This window comes from Daucus carota, chromosome 3, assembly GCF_001625215.2.
Source record: "Daucus carota subsp. sativus chromosome 3, DH1 v3.0, whole genome shotgun sequence".
NCBI lineage: Eukaryota > Viridiplantae > Streptophyta > Magnoliopsida > Apiales > Apiaceae > Daucus > Daucus carota.
In genome coordinates this window covers 42,898,628-42,918,004 of record NC_030383.2, presented here as the reverse complement: position 1 = coordinate 42,918,004, position 19,377 = coordinate 42,898,628, and the positions used below count along the sequence as shown (strand labels likewise).

At 38.2% G+C, this 19,377-nt stretch overlaps 1 protein-coding gene and 1 long non-coding RNA gene across 2 annotated transcripts; both read left to right on the top strand.

Moving 5' to 3' along the window:
- Window positions 1-169: 169 nt before the first annotated feature.
- On the top strand, window positions 170-878 carry LOC108213624 (uncharacterized). Its single transcript, XR_010289774.1, has 2 exons — window positions 170-512; window positions 586-878. It is a non-coding gene; the product is annotated as an uncharacterized LOC108213624 (long non-coding RNA).
- A 7,357-nt stretch (window positions 879-8,235) lies between these two features.
- On the top strand, window positions 8,236-13,695 carry LOC108221400 (uncharacterized). The gene has a single exon (XM_064090065.1). The coding sequence runs from the start codon at window positions 8,236-8,238 to the stop codon at window positions 13,693-13,695; it is 5,460 nt and encodes a 1,819-aa protein (XP_063946135.1).
- Window positions 13,696-19,377: the final 5,682 nt, after the last annotated feature.

The window sequence follows — 19,377 nt, the reverse complement described above, 5'->3', positions numbered from 1 at the left end:
TTTTTTATAATTTATAGATTTAAATTACCAAACACTTAATTGATTTATAAGTGAACTTATCCAAACACTTTTAGTAACTTATAGGTTAAGTTGACTTATCACTTATAATTCACTTTTTTACTTTAAACAATCTGCGTAAACCATGGGTGTACGTATGTTGTGGCGGAAATTCAAGCACGTCTAACAATGAGCTATAAGGATTCGCATCTTCTCATCTGCCGAACAGGTGGACGGTGTCCAGCTAGGTATGGAACGCATTACAAAATTTTCACTATATATACGATATCTCCTTGGGGGGAAATTATAGCTAGCGCATTGCTTATATCATATTTTGTTTGAGTGCAGTGCAGTCTCACTGTGCTACTTGTGCAGTATGCATCCAAAGCCTATAATGAGTGGTAACGCTTCAAAGCTGCGAAAGGGTGCATGGGGTTCAGATGAAGATACTCTTCTCCGAAGATGTATTGAGGAGTATGGCGAAGAAAAGTGGCACCTTGTTCCTCAGAGAGCAGGTATGTCTATCCACTAGCTGATTATTCAAGTACTAGTTTTATTGATTATTTAAACTGGTTAATCGTATTGCAGGGCTGAATAGGTGCCGAAAGAGTTGTCGATTGAGGTGGCTCAACTATATATCTTAGGCCAACCATAAGGCGAGGTGAGTTTGGTGAAGATGAAGTGGATCTTATGATAAGGCTTCACAGGCTACTGGGAAACAGGCAAGCTCATGAATGAATTGATTAATACTATCATGTCATGGACCATAAGTCCATCTAGAGATTGGTTTGGTCATGTTATGGATGAGACCAAAATGTTTAAAATTGTAACTCCATATGGCCGCGTTGATGAGAATAAAATTTGAGCTAATTTGTTTTCCAGTTTGAGCTGATTTTTTTGTGCAGTACTCCAAGTTTTATTTGTGTGAAAGCTTTCCTTTTTTTACAACAAATTTTAGTCTAGTTTAAATTTATCTTGAATAAATCCATCCACTAGGCCCCATCTAATCATTACCAGTACTACTCTCTGATCACCAATATCTCACTAACTATACACACGGAATCATAGATTAACTATTTGGTGCGTGTGTGCAAAAAGTCCATGTAAGTGAACTATGTATGGACTGTGTGTAGATGGTCACTAATTGCTGGAAGACTGCCGGGAAGAACAGCTAATGACGTCAAAAACTTCTGGAACACCAATCTTCAGAAATAGCTTACGACTGCTAGCTACCAGAATGATATGGTAAAAAATAAAGAGCTTATTATTCAGAGAAAACAAGACAGTAGTGATGCTACTAGTGCTAGTATTGTTATAAAGCCTCTTTCTCGGACCTTAAGAAAAAGGCACACGATTGGCCTGTTACAATCTCAATTCCAGTTATCACATAATTTCTCCTCTACCTGAAAAAATAATACATAACAATATTAGCAATTACAATAGTAACAGCCTTGTCCACAAGCAACCGACGACTCCGCCGTTTGTAGATCAAGATGGCGTCGAGTTTTGGAAGAATGCCAGTGGTTTACAAGAAGGCCGGGGTGACTGGAGTGACATTTGAGATTTTCTGGTCATTGAATAATATATGATCCATTCAAAACAGTTATGCTAAAGTTGTAAATGTGTTGATTATGCGACGCTTGAAACTCCAACTATAGATAATCCACTTCAATTAATACGCCACATGAAAAGAATCTGTTTCTAGCTAATTAGCACATAAAAAAAATGTAGCAAGCAGTTTATTTATAATACAAAATAATTAAATAAATATTTTATTGTATTATCCATCATCCAGTACTGTAGGTTCAGTTACTGGACATGAATCATTCTTGTAAGTGGACTACAAGACTATTCTAGAGCGTTCTTATATCTTTCTGCATCTCCTGCGACACCCATGCCCTTCTCCGAACAATTTTCACAGACAGTTGTTAGATTTCAGATTTTGTGTGAATACTGTTACAGTGTCATTATTATTATTATGATCATTATCGTCAGCAATATTATGGATCGATGGATGTGCCGCCTCACTTTTCAATCATTTTTGGAATATCATGTAAACCTAGGCGCGGTTTCCTTGTGCATGGTAAACATGCGAGGGAGGATATATATTAATTTTATCTCAAAAAACGATATATATTAATTTGATATGCTTTTGAGAAAAAGGTTTTCCCATAATATATTTAACTGTAATGGTATATACAGGAATAGATCTAAAGTAACAAATGTACAGATAAAATGAAAACCCTTATATGTATAAACCCTTATATAAATATAATAATTAAGTATTTAAAAAATATTTATTATATTTTTATAATATTTATATTTTTATAAAAAATATTTTTATAATAAATACTTAATTATTATATTTATTAAATAAATATTAGATAAGAAAATTTTATATTTATTTAATAAATATAATAATTAAGTATTTAAAAAATATTTATTTAATAAATATAATAATTAAGTATTTAAAAAATATTTAGCATATTGTATTTATGAAAAACAATATATGATATAAAGAAAATTTGAATTTACATTTTTTTTAAAACAAAGAGATCATGGTTGCCGCCTTGCCGGTTTTGTGGACATATGATGTTTGGTGGGAGGCCCTGAGCTTGTCATGTAAAACCATTTTCGACTTTATAAAAATATCCATCAACATGTCAAAAATAAAATTTACAAATAATATTGTAAATTTTCTTTTGAATATAAAACCCTTTTATATAACAGATCGATCCCGCATTATCCTACCTCAATAATGACAGTCTAAGTAATATATTTCTGACGGAATATAATCATTTCTCGAGAAGATAATGTACGCTAGTTAGTAGTTACTCCGCAAGTATTTAGCTCTTACACGATAATTTTGATCAGAGATGCATATAAGTTTGTGCATGTACAAGTAGGACTTCTTAAGAAAATAAGTTACGTTTTTATTTTTCTTGACACACTTATTTTAATGGAAATTTTTAAAACTTATTTATATAGTTATAAAAGGATTAAAGCAGTAAATAAGGTTGCAACACTGATTTTCACGATGAAATGGTTATAATTGAGATTACTTATAGTTGTACCGTACGTTTAAAAATAAAATAAATTTTCAACATGGTTAATTTTAAGAAAACCTTCTGGTAGGGGATAAGCAATTTTGACAGTTAAAGTTGAAAAAATTAACTTTTTTTAAATATAAAATTTTTTAAAATATTAATTTTTTTGATAAATCATGTCTGGTTTTATTGCTACAAATTAAACTCACTTTTAATGAGGTGTATAATATAAATAATTTTATTTTTATTCATGTAATAAGAAAATTAAAGAAATATAGAACCCAATATATGATTATATTTGTCATGTGCTACTGATCATCTTAAAACATATTTTGGGTTAAACTTTAGTTTGAACAAATTTTAATATAAAATATTAAATCTTAAAAGTATGATCATCAAAATACATGAGAGCGGCAAACTTAGAATGAAAAATCTGGTAGCTGACAAAATAAAAATTTACCTTTTTTAATTTTATTTTCCATAATATAAGGATACATTATGAAATAAAAGTGAAAAATCAATATATATACAAATGATAATTCCAAAATGTAGAAGTCTCTAGAGCTGGAGACTGACACTATTTAAGATACGACCCCAATATATAACGACACAGATCTGGAAAAGAAAATGACTTATTGTGGACCAGAATATTTCGTCTTGTATCGGTTGAACCACGACACATTCATTGCTCAAGGATAGATCCATGTGCATATATACATATTTTCTAATATTGGGCAAAACAAGTTGGGCTAATTAGTCAGGGCCATGTCGAATTTTCGGTATAACAACAAATAAATTTAAAAAATAATCAAATCATCACATATGCTAACAATCTAAAAAAATTATAAGCCAACCATAATATTACAATCATAGCAAGTTCGTATAAAAATAAAAACATATAATCATATAAATCATCTAATTTTTTTTTTTTGAGAGTTATAAAATGACTGAAATGTTTGACACCATCCCCTCTCCGTCCTTACCATCATTTGGTGCATCCTCCTCGGCTGCATTCGCCTCTTTGATGACATCTTCACTATCATTATAAACTTGTCCAACCTCGTTATAGCCTATATAAACTGAAACCATTATTACTATTCATTGAAAATTTGATATTAAATTGTAAAAGGACAATAATAATTGACCTGTATTACAAACGCATCTAAGATCAATGTTGGGTTGATTTCGCAAGAGACTTGATTTATAATTGGAAGATTTTTTTTTTTTTTGAAAGCTGTTTTAATTATGAATTAAAAAGACCGTCTAACGCGATTTATATATTATATTTATCAGGAAAGGGTGAGGGTCAATCAATGATTTTTTATGGATTGTGGATTTATTAATATTATGGATTTATTGTGAATTATTGTTTTATAAATTCTGAAATTTATTGAATTTGTGGATATATGAATTTGATTAGGTGTTGGTTTGTGAGTGAACATTAGTTTACGATTTGAATGATAGTTGATGATTATATATTAGTTTGTGATTGAACATCTGCATGGTAGAAAATTTTGAGCACTAAAACAACCGATGAAGATAAATATATAAAGATCAAATTTGACCGTTATAAACCCCAAAAAAATGGCCGGACTCGTCAAATTTTGGTCATTCTTGTTTCAGTAGAGAATGTATTATGCGAGTAACGATAGGAAGTATCGTAGAAATTTTAAAAATCGAGTATCTAAACAGCGACCGAGTTCCCGATCATAAATTTGATAGCTATATATCTATGTGACCTCAAGTTCAATCTTTTTTTTAATAAAGTGGGTCATATCTTGATGATAAGTACTCCCTCTGTCCCTCCCATTTCTTATCGTTTGGGTTGGGCACGGAGGTTAAGAAATATGTATAAAGTAGTGGAAAAGAGAAAGAAAAGTGGGTGAAGTAGTGGGACCCATTAATTTTTAATGTATAAAAAGAAGATAATGGAGTAAAAGTAGTGTGAAAAGGAAAGAAAAGTGAAGAAGTGATGGACCCATTGACTATTTTGGGTAAGTTTTGAAATGTAAAAAAATGGATGGGACATCTTAAAAAAAAAGTGTAAAGAAATGGAAGGGATGGAGGGAGTAATTATTATTAGTGGGTATTAATGAAATACCGCAACAAAGTTAGCATTCAATCGTTGTTAGCTTTAATATTCCGACCAATTCATTTTTCGATTAAAATTAGTTTCAGTCAGAGATTTTTCGGTCGCAATATTAGCCATGTTTCTTGGGGTGGAAGCTGTATTTAGTTGCACAATAATATTTTATAAATTTTTATGAAAATGACTTGAACTGAGTCAATAAGTTGATATTCAAGACTTTGATTAGTTTAATAAATTTATGATAATTTTTAGTAATTTATAAGAAGAACTATTTTTCTATTTTCTCCCGGATTTTGAGATAAAACTAGTAGAGAGTACTTACGCTAGAAATTTTAGAACATAGGTTAAAATATGTTAAAATCTAGTGAATTTAGCATAGTTTTTTAAAAATAGAAAGAAAAATTGACAAATCTCTCACATTTTAATAAACTCCAACCAAGTCCATTAATATCTTTAGATTTTATAAATTTTATGTTGTATTAATTGAACATTTTCAAAATTTTAAAAATATATAATACGAAATTTTGATTCATAGTCCATGAGCAGGTTCTTAAAACAATTTCAAATCATAATTAAATAGCTTCATTTTTATAAATTTAATCAAATTAAATTCTGAAGTTCCAAGAAGAACTCTACAATCAAAAACAAATATACCACTTAATTTTAGAGAAATAAAAATTTATCGAGTGTCTATGTGGCATGAAAAATTATAGAGTTATAACATGGTTAACATGTTACTGTGCCCAATATGTCGTCACGGAACTGTTATGACTTCTGACTTTCTTGATCCATCGTGTAAAAAAGGTATTTTTAAAAAGTTTTTTTTTTCTTTTGGACAGATATTTTTAAAAAGTTAAGAATGATAACTTTTGTATCAAAGTTTTTATTTTTTTTCCAAATATTTTATTAACTTATTTACTTCTCGCTTATACTCTATTTGAAGTCATTTCTCTTAAGTTAACCCAAACGGCTCCGTTAACCGGTGTTTCCCGACCAAATAGCAAAACCACTCTACTTTTCCGGGATAGCACATCTAATCAGGAGGCCCGTCTAATCATAACCACATGTGCAGAAGAATAGATAAGATTCAAACGTAAGAAATTGTATAAAATATATTAGTAAAGTTCTATGGAGACCACTTTATTTGGAGACCGTGGAGACCACTTATGTTCTGCAAGTAAAAATATTGCATAAAAAACATTACAAACTTATAATTTTGCAAATCAAAATACTGCAGAAAACATTATTTTGTGAAGAAATATCACCAATTCATTAAAATTATTGATAAACATCTATGTTTAATAAGTAGAATGTGTATGTTCTGCAAATTGAACAAATGTTCTGCAAACTAAACATATTCCGCAGGATAAAATATTATATAATATTCTACATGCAAAACATACATGATATTCAAGATTTTAAATGATATAATGATCTTTGTACAACATGATTTGCAAAATTATGAGTTTTTCAATATTTTTATGCATATTTTACTTGCAAAACATAAACGGTCTCCACGGTCTCCAAAAAATGTGGTCTCCATAGAACTTTACTCTAAAATATATACATATATTCTCAATTATCAATTAATTAAGAGAGTCTGACTCCCAAAACTAGCCGTCACTTCTCCATTTTTCGCCTTCATCCTCTTCATCCATCAAATCTTTTTCGCTCTCCCATCTTCTCCACTATTTACCAGTTTTTTGTTTTTCAATAAAATCGAGTGTTGCTTAAATCTCGAAAATTCCAATCGAGTCTTATTCTCGGATCTGTTTTGGATTTGAGCTTGGGCTTGATTGTTTTCTGAATAAATCAGATCTTTTGAAAGCAAAGGTCCGATTGTGTTTTCCCGTCTCGCCTTTTGGCGTGTGTTGATTTAGTACCCAATTTTTGGGTGATTCTACGTTGTTATATTTGTGGTTGTTATGTCTTTCTGTGTTATCAATGAGAATGATTGGGATGGAGTTTTGGGAGATCTGGCTTATCGCATCATTAATACTTTCGGCATGTCTATAGCTGGCTCCCGGCATGCAGATAGCCGGGATATCATTCATCAATATCGTGTCAAGACTATATTCTTTTTCCGTGTTTGGATTTGTCGACTCCCATATAGCGGTCTATAACTATCTTTGCTTGCAACAACCTTTATTTTTTTAATACTGTATAAACAGCCTTCACTTATCGTTTGAGAAGAACGGCACCACTGAGTTAGAACTCGAGCAAGAGCGAACTCGAGCAAGAGCGAGTTAGAAATCGAGCAAGAGAACTATCACCAGAGACAGGTAGGGTTGTGGTATTGAAAGAGAGGAGGTTGTGTTTAGATGATTCAAACCCCTACAATCTATTGGGGTATTTATAGGACTTGTGTGCTACTCTTTCCCATAATTAAATAATCTGAAACAAAATCAGATTAAAAATTTCAAGCTACTATATTCCATAAATAATCTGAAACAAAATCATATTCTGAAACTTGCTTCTAATATACTTGAAACTAAAAAAGGTAGTTCTAATTTTTGATATTTTTCATCCAAAAATTCTAGAAAATTAGAAAAATAGAACGGAGTGATGTGAAAGATAAATCTTATAAAAATCAACAACAACAAATATTGATATCTGTTAGTGCGTGTTTTGATAGCCTGGCTGACGTAAAGTGACTTGACGTCACAACGAGGGGACAGGACGGGACGGCATGCTCTAGAGTTTGAATTCGCGGAGAACGAGTCAGAGGCAGAGGATAAGCATTGAGAAGTTCACATGCGGATAAATAGGAGGGGTGAGTTACAGCTGCACGTGGAGTAATAATAGGGATGTTAGTTGGAGTTTATCTTGTATAAATAGGGCTTAGACTCTTAGAAGAAGGGCAAGTAACATCAGCCCATACACATTGTAACACACCTTGAATTATAGTGAAGTATTCTTGGCAGGGTCACAGCCCTCCCGCGGTTTTTTTCCTCTCACGGGGTTTTCCGCGTCACCAATCTTTGTGTCTTTACTTTATTGCTTTTACATAATCTCTTTAGCACTTAACCCCGCAAATTCTAGCACGAACAATTGGCGCCGTCTGTGGGAAACTTGCTAAAGCTCTGATACGGGAACGCCCACATGACGACGGATGATCAACAACACCATGGCTCCACGAGCCAGGGAGACAACCCCACGATACAACAACTCTTGGAAACGATCCGGAAAATGCAAGATGACATGAGTTCTCAACAAGAAGCTTGGAAGACCGAGAGGGAAACACTACAAAGGGAACTTACAACAGCCCGATCTAAGTCCAACCCCACGGCAAGAGAGGTGTTAGGCAACGTAGCCAGACGCTTGAATATGGATGACGAGGAAGAGGAACAATATGACGAGGAAATCGAGGTAGAAAACCCAGAACAAAGGGGTCCTGAGGTTAACAACAATGATAATGGTGGAGGTCCGAATGATGACAATGGTGGTCCAGAGAAGCAAGACAAAAATGACAAACATGACAAGGGAAACAAGAAGAAGAAGAAGAAGGAAAGCAAATCCAGTAAGTCACGTAGTCATGACACGATGCGCAAAGAGTTACAGGCCCTCAAAGAGATGGTACAACGCATTCCTGGGGTACCCAAACCCTTGGAAAAAGCTACGCCCCTGAGTTATGCAGACTCGCCCTTCTCTGACAGCATAGCGATGGTCGAGACCCCGAAGCGATTTGCAGTCCCACCCATGAAAGCATATGACGGCACGACTGACCCACAGGAGCATGTGGCGCAATACAAGCAGAGAATGTTCACCGTACCCATCACGAGGGAGCTCAGGGAGCCATGCATGTGCAAGGGATTTGGCTCAACACTCACGGGACCGGCCTTACAGTGGTACGTGGGCCTACCTAACGGGAGCATTGAGACCTTTGCTGACCTCGTCGACGCCTTCAATCTCCAGTTTGCAAGTAGCAGAGTGTTTGAAAAAACCACGAGTGACTTGTACAAGATTACTCAGAGGTACAGAGAACCACTCCGAGAGTACTTGACCAGATTTAATCGAGAAAAAGTTACCATCACCAATTGTGACATTCCAACAGCCATTGAAGCCTTCAGAAGGGGCTTAGAACGGGACTCCCCACTCTACGATGAGCTAACAAAATACCCTTGCAAGACTTTAGACGACGTTCAGGCTAAGGCAATGGCCCAAGTACGATTGGAGGAGGATAAGCGGGATCATGATGACAAGTATTACCGGCCAAACAGGAAGATCTTGACAACCAAGACCAGAGACTACAGACCATACTCAAGGGATACCAGAGACGTGAAGGAGGAACCACGCGTCAACTCAACCCAGGAACAGACAGATTGGAGGAAGGATCCCAACCTTCCCCCAACTTATGACAGTTATGGATTCACGATCACACCAACGGAGATGATGAGGGAGTTCACCAAGATGGGAGATACGGTCAAGTGGCCGGTTAAGAGCAACAAACCAAAAGCTAACCCTGAGTCGAAGTTGTGGTGTGATTATCATGGCGATTATGGACACAAAGCCTCCGACTGTGTTGCGTTGCGACGTGAACTCCAATACCTGGTCCGCAAAGGATACTTGACAGAATTCATGGCCAGCAAGGCGACGGGTGTCATACGCGACTCTCCACACAAGACCCCTTCAAAGCAACTGCCACCACCACCATACCACAAGATCATAAACTTCATAGCTGGAGGTAGTGAGATTAGTGGAACTACGTACTCACAAGCAAAACGTGTGGCTAGGGGAAAAGCTCCACAGATGATGGTGGTTGCTGAAAAGAATGACACGACACCTGCACTTGTATTTGGCGACCCTGACAGACAACATGTGATGGAGCCTCAACATGACAGCCTGGTGATATCGCTACCCGTCGGTAACTGTTTCATCAAGCGGATCATGGTGGACAACGGCAGTGCTGCCAACATAATGATGAAGGACACATTACGACAAATGGCCCTTGAAGACAGTGACATGATCAAGAAACCAACCACTCTAGTGGGATTCAGTGGCGAGACGAAGAGAACCATTGGAGAAATCACACTGCCTACGTATGTCAAAGGCATCAACATATTGACCAAGTTTCTGGTCATAGATTGCGACTCAACATACAACATAATCATGGGTAGGCCTTGGATTCATGACCTACAAGCCGTGCCCTCCACTTTCCATCAAGTTCTCAAATTTCCAACACCTTGGGGGGTCCAGGAAATACGAGGAGAACAAAGTGTGGCGAGAGAGTGTTACAAGACATGTATGAAGCCTACGGTTCAGTGTGACAGCACGCAGGACAACAGGGTGCCTATAAGTGGACCAGAAAAACTAGCAGAAGTAGACTTGGCAGATGGAGACAAGAAAGTTCTTGTGGGAGAAGACTTAACGCCCACCTTGGAAGCAAACCTAATTGAATTCCTCACGACACGACTGGACGCCTTCGCATGGGATCACGAAGATATTACGGGAATCAGCCCAGACGTCATCACGCACAAGTTGAACGTGGATCCAGATTTTAAACCTATACAGCAGAAGAGGAGGAAGTTTGCTGCTGAAAGGAACAAAATCGTTAATGAGGAGGTATCACGTCTGTTAAAAGCAGGAATGATCAAAGAAGTTGAATATCCGGAATGGCTAGCCAATGTGGTCATAGTGCAGAAAAAGAACGGCAAATGGAGGGTCTGCGTAGACTACACTGACTTGAACAAGGCATGCCCAAAAGACCCCTTCCCACTGCCTCACATCGACACGATGGTGGACTCCACGGCTGGACATGAACTGTTGACATTTTTAGACGCCTCGAGTGGATTCAATCAGATTCAGATGGAACCTAGTGATGCCGAAAAGACAGCCTTCATCACGGAGAGAGGCATATACTGCTACTTGGCCATGCCATTTGGCCTACGCAATGCAAGTGCTACTTTCCAAAGACTAGTCAACAAAATGTTCAAACAACAAATCGGACGCACTATGGAGGTGTACATTGATGACATGGTGGTCAAATCAAAGCGAGCAGAAGACCACGTCAGGGACCTAAAGGAAGCATTCGACATACTACGTGAATTCAACATGAAGTTAAACCCCAACAAATGCAACTTTGCTGTTTCCTCCGGGAAATTCTTGGGACATATGGTGACAAGGAGGGGGATTGAAGCCAGCCCTGAGCAAGTCAAGGCAATATTTGACCTGACAAGTCCATCCAACGTGAAGGAGGTCCAAAAGTTGACGGGAAGAGTGGCTGCACTGAACAGATTCATCTCACGGTCATCTGACAGGTGCAAGATGTTTTATGATGTCTTGAGGAAGAACAAAGGGTTCGAATGGACGCCTGAGCATGAAGAGGCACTCAGGGCCTTGAAAAAATACCTCACCACACCTCCACTTCTTGCCAAGCCCATACCAGGAGAAGAACTTTACCTTTATCTCTCCGTCACGGAACATGCCGTCAGCAGTGTGCTTGTGAAGCAGGTCGACAACACACAGTTCCCAGTCTATTATGTCAGCAAAAGTTTGATTGACACGGAGACAAGATACACACCTCTGGAAAAGCTAGTCTTGGCCCTAGCCATGACTTCGACGAAGCTGAGGCACTACTTCGAGACACACAAAATCCGGGTGATGACCAACTTCCCCTTAAGGATGGTATTGAGCAAACCAGACATGACCGGACGCATGGCGAAGTGGTCCATCCGCCTGAGCACTTATGACATCGTCTACGAACCCCGAACCGCCATAAAATCACAAGCACTGGCAGATTTTGTGGCTGATTTCAGTCCGAGTCTCATGACGCAGGCAGAGGTGGAGTGTCAACAGTTGACGACGAGACAGGACCAAGAGCCTTGGATCTTACACACAGACGGAGCGTCAAACGTGAATGGCACCGGATTAGGACTCGTCCTCAAATCGCCACAGGGAGACACCATGCCATATGTAATATGCTGTGACTTCAAAGCAACAAACAACGAGGCTGAGTACGAGGCACTAATTATGGGACTGATCATCGCAAAAGACTTAAAGGTTAAACACATCAATATCAACTGTGATTCTCTTCTAATTGTTAATCACGTCAATGGCTCTTACGAAGCTAAAGACACCAAAATGTCATTATACCTTAACACTGTGAAACAACTACAACACTCGTTTGACACGTTCAACATTCAACAGGTGCCTAGAGAACTCAACACGCAAGCTGACGCCTTGGCAGGACTGGGTGCTGTCATGAAAAACAACAACATTCTCAACGTCCCAATTATTCACGTCCTGAAACCAGCCAATGTAAGGACAGAGGACCAGATGACAGCCCACATAATGGACATAGAGGAAGCATGCTGTGACAAAGACAAATGGATCCAGACATATAAGGACTACCTCCAGCTAGGAGACCAACCCACTGATCGTAATGAAGCCAGAATACTACGCATGAAGGCCTCAAGGTTCGTCATGATAGATGAAGTCCTATTCAAGAAGTCAGCAACTGGGCTCTTGCAGAGATGTCTCACCAGCAGTGAAGCAGATGTAGTATTACGAGATCTTCACGAAGGAGAATGCGGAAATCACACAGGGGGAAGGAACTTGTCACTCAAAGTGCTAAGAATGGGATACTATTGGCCTACCGTAAGGCAAGACGCCATAGATTACGTCAACAAGTGTGACGCTTGTCAACGCCATGCACCTGTCATCCACCAGCCATCAGAGCACCTGCACACCTCAATACCGTCGTGGCCCTTCATGAAGTGGGGGATGGATGTTGTCGGGAAGCTGCCCACTGCGCCAGGTCAGAAAGTATTCATGCTTGCCATGACGGATTATTTCTCTAAGTGGGTGGAGGCAGAAGCCTACCGTCGGGTGACGTCAAAGGAGGTCATCTCATTCATAAAGAAGAACATTCTCTGTAAATTCGGAGTGCCATCAGAAATTGTGTGCGACAATGGGTCCCAATTCATAAGTGACAAAACTGAAGCTTTCTGCAAGAAGTACAATATAAACTTAGTGAAGTCAACACCTAGATACCCGCAGGCCAACGGCCAGGCAGAGTCGAGCAACAAGATCATCATCAACAACCTCAAGAAGAGGTTGGCATCTTGCAAGGGAAGATGGGCTGAAGAACTGCCTTGGGTCTTGTGGGCAGACAGGACGACACCAAAAGTTTCTACGGGACAGACGCCTTTTAGCTTGGTCTATGGAGCAGAGGCAGTCTTGCCAACAGAGGTCACAATGCCAACAGCGAGATATGGACTTCTCACCCAGGAAGCAAATTCCACAGAACTGGTTCACGACCTAGACACCATAGATGAAGCCAGGGATATGGCCAAGATGCGGCTAGCCGCTTACCAACAGCAAGTTGCCAGAAGCTACAACAAGCATGTTCACGTCCGGACATTCAGGATAGGCGACATGGTTCTGAGAAAAACCTTCCAGAATACAACGGACCCAGCTGCGGGAAAGTTTGCGGATACTTGGGAAGGACCGTATTTGGTCGATGCAATTGTTGGACAAGGGGCTTACCACCTGTCGACATTGGAGGGGAAACAGGTTCCCAGAAGTTGGAATGCACTACACCTAAAAGCTTATCACATGTAGTTTCAAATTTGCTCTTGCACTAAGTTTAGTGATTTTCAAATAAGTCGCTAGGACATCACGTCCTCTAACGTGAACGCGTAGTTTCAACTTCTTTTATTTGACATGATGTAGTTTGAAGTTTCCAATCAATAAAATACGTGTGATATTGCATTTCATATTCAACATCTTGTACAACGATTGCGTAAATACCTCTTGCACACACAAACAACAAATGCTAAGTGAATCACGAAGAATAATAACAGGACCAAATGCATCTTATCAATCAATTCACAACTGCGCCAATTTCTCGATTTTCAAAATACCTTGAAATTTCTCTTCTATTTACCTTCTTAAAATTCCAATTCGTTTTCTAAATTCTTCAAAATTGTTTTTAACTCTAACTCGTAGCTCTGAGCATAAGTCCTGAACAATTTCGAGATCCTAACAAATTCACCCTCAAAAGAGGGGTAATCACAACCAACACAGATGCGTCAAATTAAACATAACGAGAATACAACAACAATAACGAGCTTCAAGAGTAATAAAGCTCTTAGCTCCACAACAAGTGCATGCACCAACGAAATTAACACGACGAAGCAAGAAGTACGTCAAGGAATGTAACTTCCTCAGTAACCCTGCAAGTACATGTTCCTCTAATCAAGCATTAGCAACATAATATAACGAGTAGAAATGCTATTATCACAAAAACTTGGTGACACAAATACCAAAATGAGTACGAAATAATATAATCAAAGCCTGATTAACCAAACATACAGGCCGAGACAATGTGTTCAAACATAAACTTAGTACGATCAATCAGCAAAACATTCAGCAAAACCCAGTGCAACCAACCAACAAGATTATGTAGTTCAAAATCATTTAAATAACTAGAGAGCAATAGTGTTCAAGCACACTTAAGCATCAGGGCTCTTTTCCAGAGCATTGACATCATCCGTGACATCCTTCAGAACCTCGTCCTCACCAGACAGATTATCCTCGGCAGCAACAGCTTCGGTAGCTTTAGTACCATCAACAAGGGGCTCCACACCATCGTTTCTTGAGACATGAAGGGGGAAAGCGTCCCCTGGATAAGCCTCGTTATAAATCCTCACCGTCTCGTTCATATCCCAAGAAACGTGCTCGCCCTTGAAGTACTCCATCATGGTTTCAACCCTTGCACGCATAGCATGTTGTGTGATGAGTTTCTGGGCCTCATCATGCATCTTCTCCTCAGTAGCTTTCACCTTCACAGTGAACTCGTCAAGATCTTGCTGCACCTCCCTTGCAACCTTCAAGTTCTCGGAAGCCGTCGCTTGAGTTGACTGCAACTTGCTCACACACTCCTTGTACTTGTCCTCCAGCTCTCGCATCTCCACCGCAGAAGCCTCATGAGCCATAAGAGATGCCTGCAGGGCCTACGCATGCAAAAATACAATTAACAGAAGAATCCAGCAAAGACAATAGGTAAAATAAAAAACAGTAATGGACAACTCACATGGAAAGCATAGCCAGTGGCTTCAGACCTCAGCATCTTGGGACTTTTACCGTTTGAGGATTCGATGTACTGTGGCAGCAATAGATCACCCAAATAATGGGCAAACTCCGCAGGCCTGGCATGAGCATTATAGCCAAAAAAAATCAAAGGAGTAGATGAACCTGATCTACCAGCAGTCTCAGAAGGAATAGATTTCATCCTTTTGGCCTCGGGGCTGAGAATGGGACTAGCTAGTAGTGGGGTCTTTGAGGATCCCGTCCCAACAGACTTCTCATCACGAGCCCTCTTCGCGAACAACTCTTTAGTAGACATCTCAAGCGGCTTGATAGCAGATGTTTGATACTCTGACAACATTGAGCACGAGAACAGTAAGAAGCACACAACAAACGCAAGAATAAGACACCATTTTAACATCTTTATGGAGTAACGAATACCTTTAGCAAAAATACGACCTGAACTCATTTCGAGCCCCTTCACAGTTTTGGGACTTTCATGAGAGTCGGAAGAAAGAGTCTGGGGTGTGGAAGACGCACGACTGGTAGCAACCACGGCCTTGCTACGGGTCCTGTTGGCAACCGTCCTGGCAGGAGCCATTTCTGAAGCATCGCCTTCCTCCTTGAATTTACCTTTCCTGACATACTCTGAGATGTTGACTGGACTAGAATTCCGGACAGGACGACCAAGACAATTGGGCCAAATCCTGTCCTCAATAGGAAGAGCGAGAATCTTACTAACTATCTCCTTGGCAGCCAGATTGTTAGGATCAAATGTGAAGTTCAAATCTAACAATGGTAAGTAGAATAATCAGTTACACTACACGAAAATCTTGAAAGGACAGCAACGATGAACGATTACAACATGCAGAAAACAAAACAAGTGTAACATAGAGATGTACCTTTGACTTCCCCTTTTGGGTCCCCTTTGGAATCCCAGCGATCAAGGAAGTGAGCCCCACCATCACCCAGTGACTCCTTCTTAGTAAAAAAATAATCCTTTTTCCAATTTCTATCGTTTGCAGATTCGACATTGAGAATCAAGGCCTTCTTGGTAGTGAAGCCGAAGCGGCACCCAAAATGCCTTTTGAGGGAGTAACAGCACTTTATCACATTCACATCGATTCCCAATTTGTGTTTGGCCTCAACCGCATCAAGACAAGTTAGTATTCTCCAAGCAAAGGGCATCAGTTGCCCTGGAGAAATCTGCATGTCATCAAGGAGCTCCTGCACTAACTTCGAGAACGGAAAAGTCATCCCAATGTCAAAGGGATAGAAATAGAGGCATACCTAGTCCGGCCGGAAGCAGTCGGCGCGAACAGACGACGGAGGGATCACAGCCTCGATGTTGCCTTCGAAAAATCGCTTCGTGTCTTCAAGCTTCTCTGGCGTCATAAAGCTTTCCTTACTGTCACCGACTTCGATGAGATTAGTTGCAACCCATGGAGATGCGACTTTGACGGGAGATTTAGTGACGGCCTCACGAGAGGAAGGGGTTTGATTAGTTTTCTTCGCCATGGAGGATGAGATTTGGAAAATGCCTTGGGAGAGAAAGAGATTGAGTAAAGAGATTGACTAGGAGGTGTATGCAAAGGAGAAGGCGTGAGAACAGATAACTATGCGTGGGAATATGAATCGATAAGACAGAGCTGTGAAGACGTGCGCGGGAATAACGAAGAGATAGACAAATGATGATTTTATTTAATAAAAGATTTCTTAAACAAAATCAGGGGCTAATTGTTAGTGCGTGTTTTGATAGCCTGGCTGACGTAAAGTGACTTGACGTCACAACGAGGGGACAGGACGGGACGGCATGCTCTAGAGTTTGAATTCGCGGAGAACGAGTCAGAGGCAGAGGATAAGCATTGAGAAGTTCACATGCGGATAAATAGGAGGGGTGAGTTACAGCTGCACGTGGAGTAATAATAGGGATGTTAGTTGGAGTTTATCTTGTATAAATAGGGCTTAGACTCTTAGAAGAAGGGCAAGTAACATCAGCCCATACACATTGTAACACACCTTGAATTATAGTGAAGTATTCTTGGCAGGGTCACAGCCCTCCCGCGGTTTTTTTCCTCTCACGGGGTTTTCCGCGTCACCAATCTTTGTGTCTTTACTTTATTGCTTTTACATAATCTCTTTAGCACTTAACCCCGCAAATTCTAGCACGAACAATATCATCCATCAATATCGTGTAAGACTATATTCTTTTTCCGTGTTTGGATTTGTCGACTCCCATATAACGGTCTATAACTATCTTTGCTTGCAACAACCTTTATTTTTGTAATACTGTATAAACAGCCTTCACTTATCGTTTGAGAAGAACGGCACCACCGAGTTAGAACTCGAGCAAGAGCGAGTTAGAAATCGAGCAAGAGAACTATCACCAGAGACAGGTAGGGTTGCGGTATTGAAAGAGAGGAGGGTTGTGTTTAGATGATCCAAAACCCTACAATCTATAGGGGTATTTATAGGACTTGTGTGCTACTCTTTCTCATAATTAAATAATCTGAAATAAAATCAGATTAAAAATTTCAAGCTACTATATCCCATAAATAATCTGAAACAAAATCAGATTCTGAAACTTGCTTCTAATATACCCGAAACTAAAAAAGGTAGTTCTAATTTTTGATATTTTTCATCCAAAATTTTTTAAAAAGTTAGAAAAATAGAACGGAGTGATGTGAGAGGTGCCACCTACACGCCCCACGCTTCTCCTTTATATATAAGTATATTGATGATTAAGCCTGATTGAAAACCTTTATCGCTTCCTTGAATGTGAAATCTAATTGTTTCATGATAGTATTTTTATACGTATATGTTTGTATAAAATTCATAAAAAGTAAAATAATAAATAAAAGACAAAATAATAAATGTATTTTATTTTGTACTAAAATGAGCTGTTTTGCATATCTTTAAATATTTTTAATAAATTCAATCGATCATATTATTCAAAACATACTACAAATACCGAGTTATTAATTTGTTTAACCAAGTGTCATGTTCCAAAAGGGAAAACCAAATTCCGTGTTCAACTACAAATAAATTAGAGCGATTTGGGAACATGCATTTCATTTCAAATGATGAATTAATTCAAATAACAAGATTTGAGTTGTCAACTCAATTTATCAGATTTATACTAATATTTGAATTTTTAGATTTCAAATAAAATTCAAATCCAAATTTTCAAACAAGTTATTTGATCAAATCCAGAATTTCAAATAAATTCAAGTTCTCAAATAGGTCATAAACCAATTCGGGTTATATATATCAGAGAATTCAGTTTAGTTTAAAGTAGTAATTGTTATGTATAAATTTCTTAATTGAAGTGCTGCAAAACAATAAATAATAATTCCTTGGTCCCTTAGAGCATCTCCAACGGCGTTGGCTATAATCGTTGGCTAAATTGGACCTGTAAGACATTATGTAAAATTTGCTGAACCTGTAGGACATTTTGCTTCAATGGTACTGGCTATATTGGTTGGCTATAATTTAAAAATAGTATGTTATTAATATTTTAAATTGTTAAAATAGAATATATCAGTTCAATATGGTAATAAATGATGCACAATCTTCCTACAGATTTTCTTACAGACCTGTAGAGGTTCGACAAATTTAGCCATCCATACGAGGTTGGCTAAATTTATAGACAACAGCTGATCATGGTTGGAGTTCAGTTTTTGAAGCTGTTGCCTATATCTTTTTATTTTAAGTATGCCAACTCACTTTTTAGCCAAGGGGTTTAGATGGTTGGAGATGCTCTTAGGAGTATATACGTTTAGGACGGAGAGCTCTACATATATTTTAAGAATTTTATAAAATATAAATTCATAAAATTATTTTTAATATTTTTTTTGAATAAAATTTTAATATTCAAATTTTTACTAGAAACAAAAATTTTAATAGATAAATTATACACTTATATTTATATTTTTTTAAATAATGAAATAATACATAAATATTATATAAAATTGAGTATCTTAAGTAATACTTCTATAAAAAGATTATATAAAATTAAATGGGAGGGAGAGAGTATTTTGTAGTAGATTCTTCTTGCCGGTCACTGGTCAGGGACCCAGGATGAACGGGTGGCTGTGAGCTGCCTGATAAATAAATTTGCTTGGAACTATGGACCTGTTTGGATATTTTAAAATTACCAGTGTCACGAGGCTGATTATATAGGACCTGAAACTTCTAAACATGATTGTTAATCAT

Bases quoted from the DNA above. Each gene is read 5' to 3' on its own strand.
- LOC108221400 (XM_064090065.1), top strand. From the start codon at position 8,236: ATGACGACGGATGATCAACAACACCATGGCTCCACGAGCCAGGGAGAC.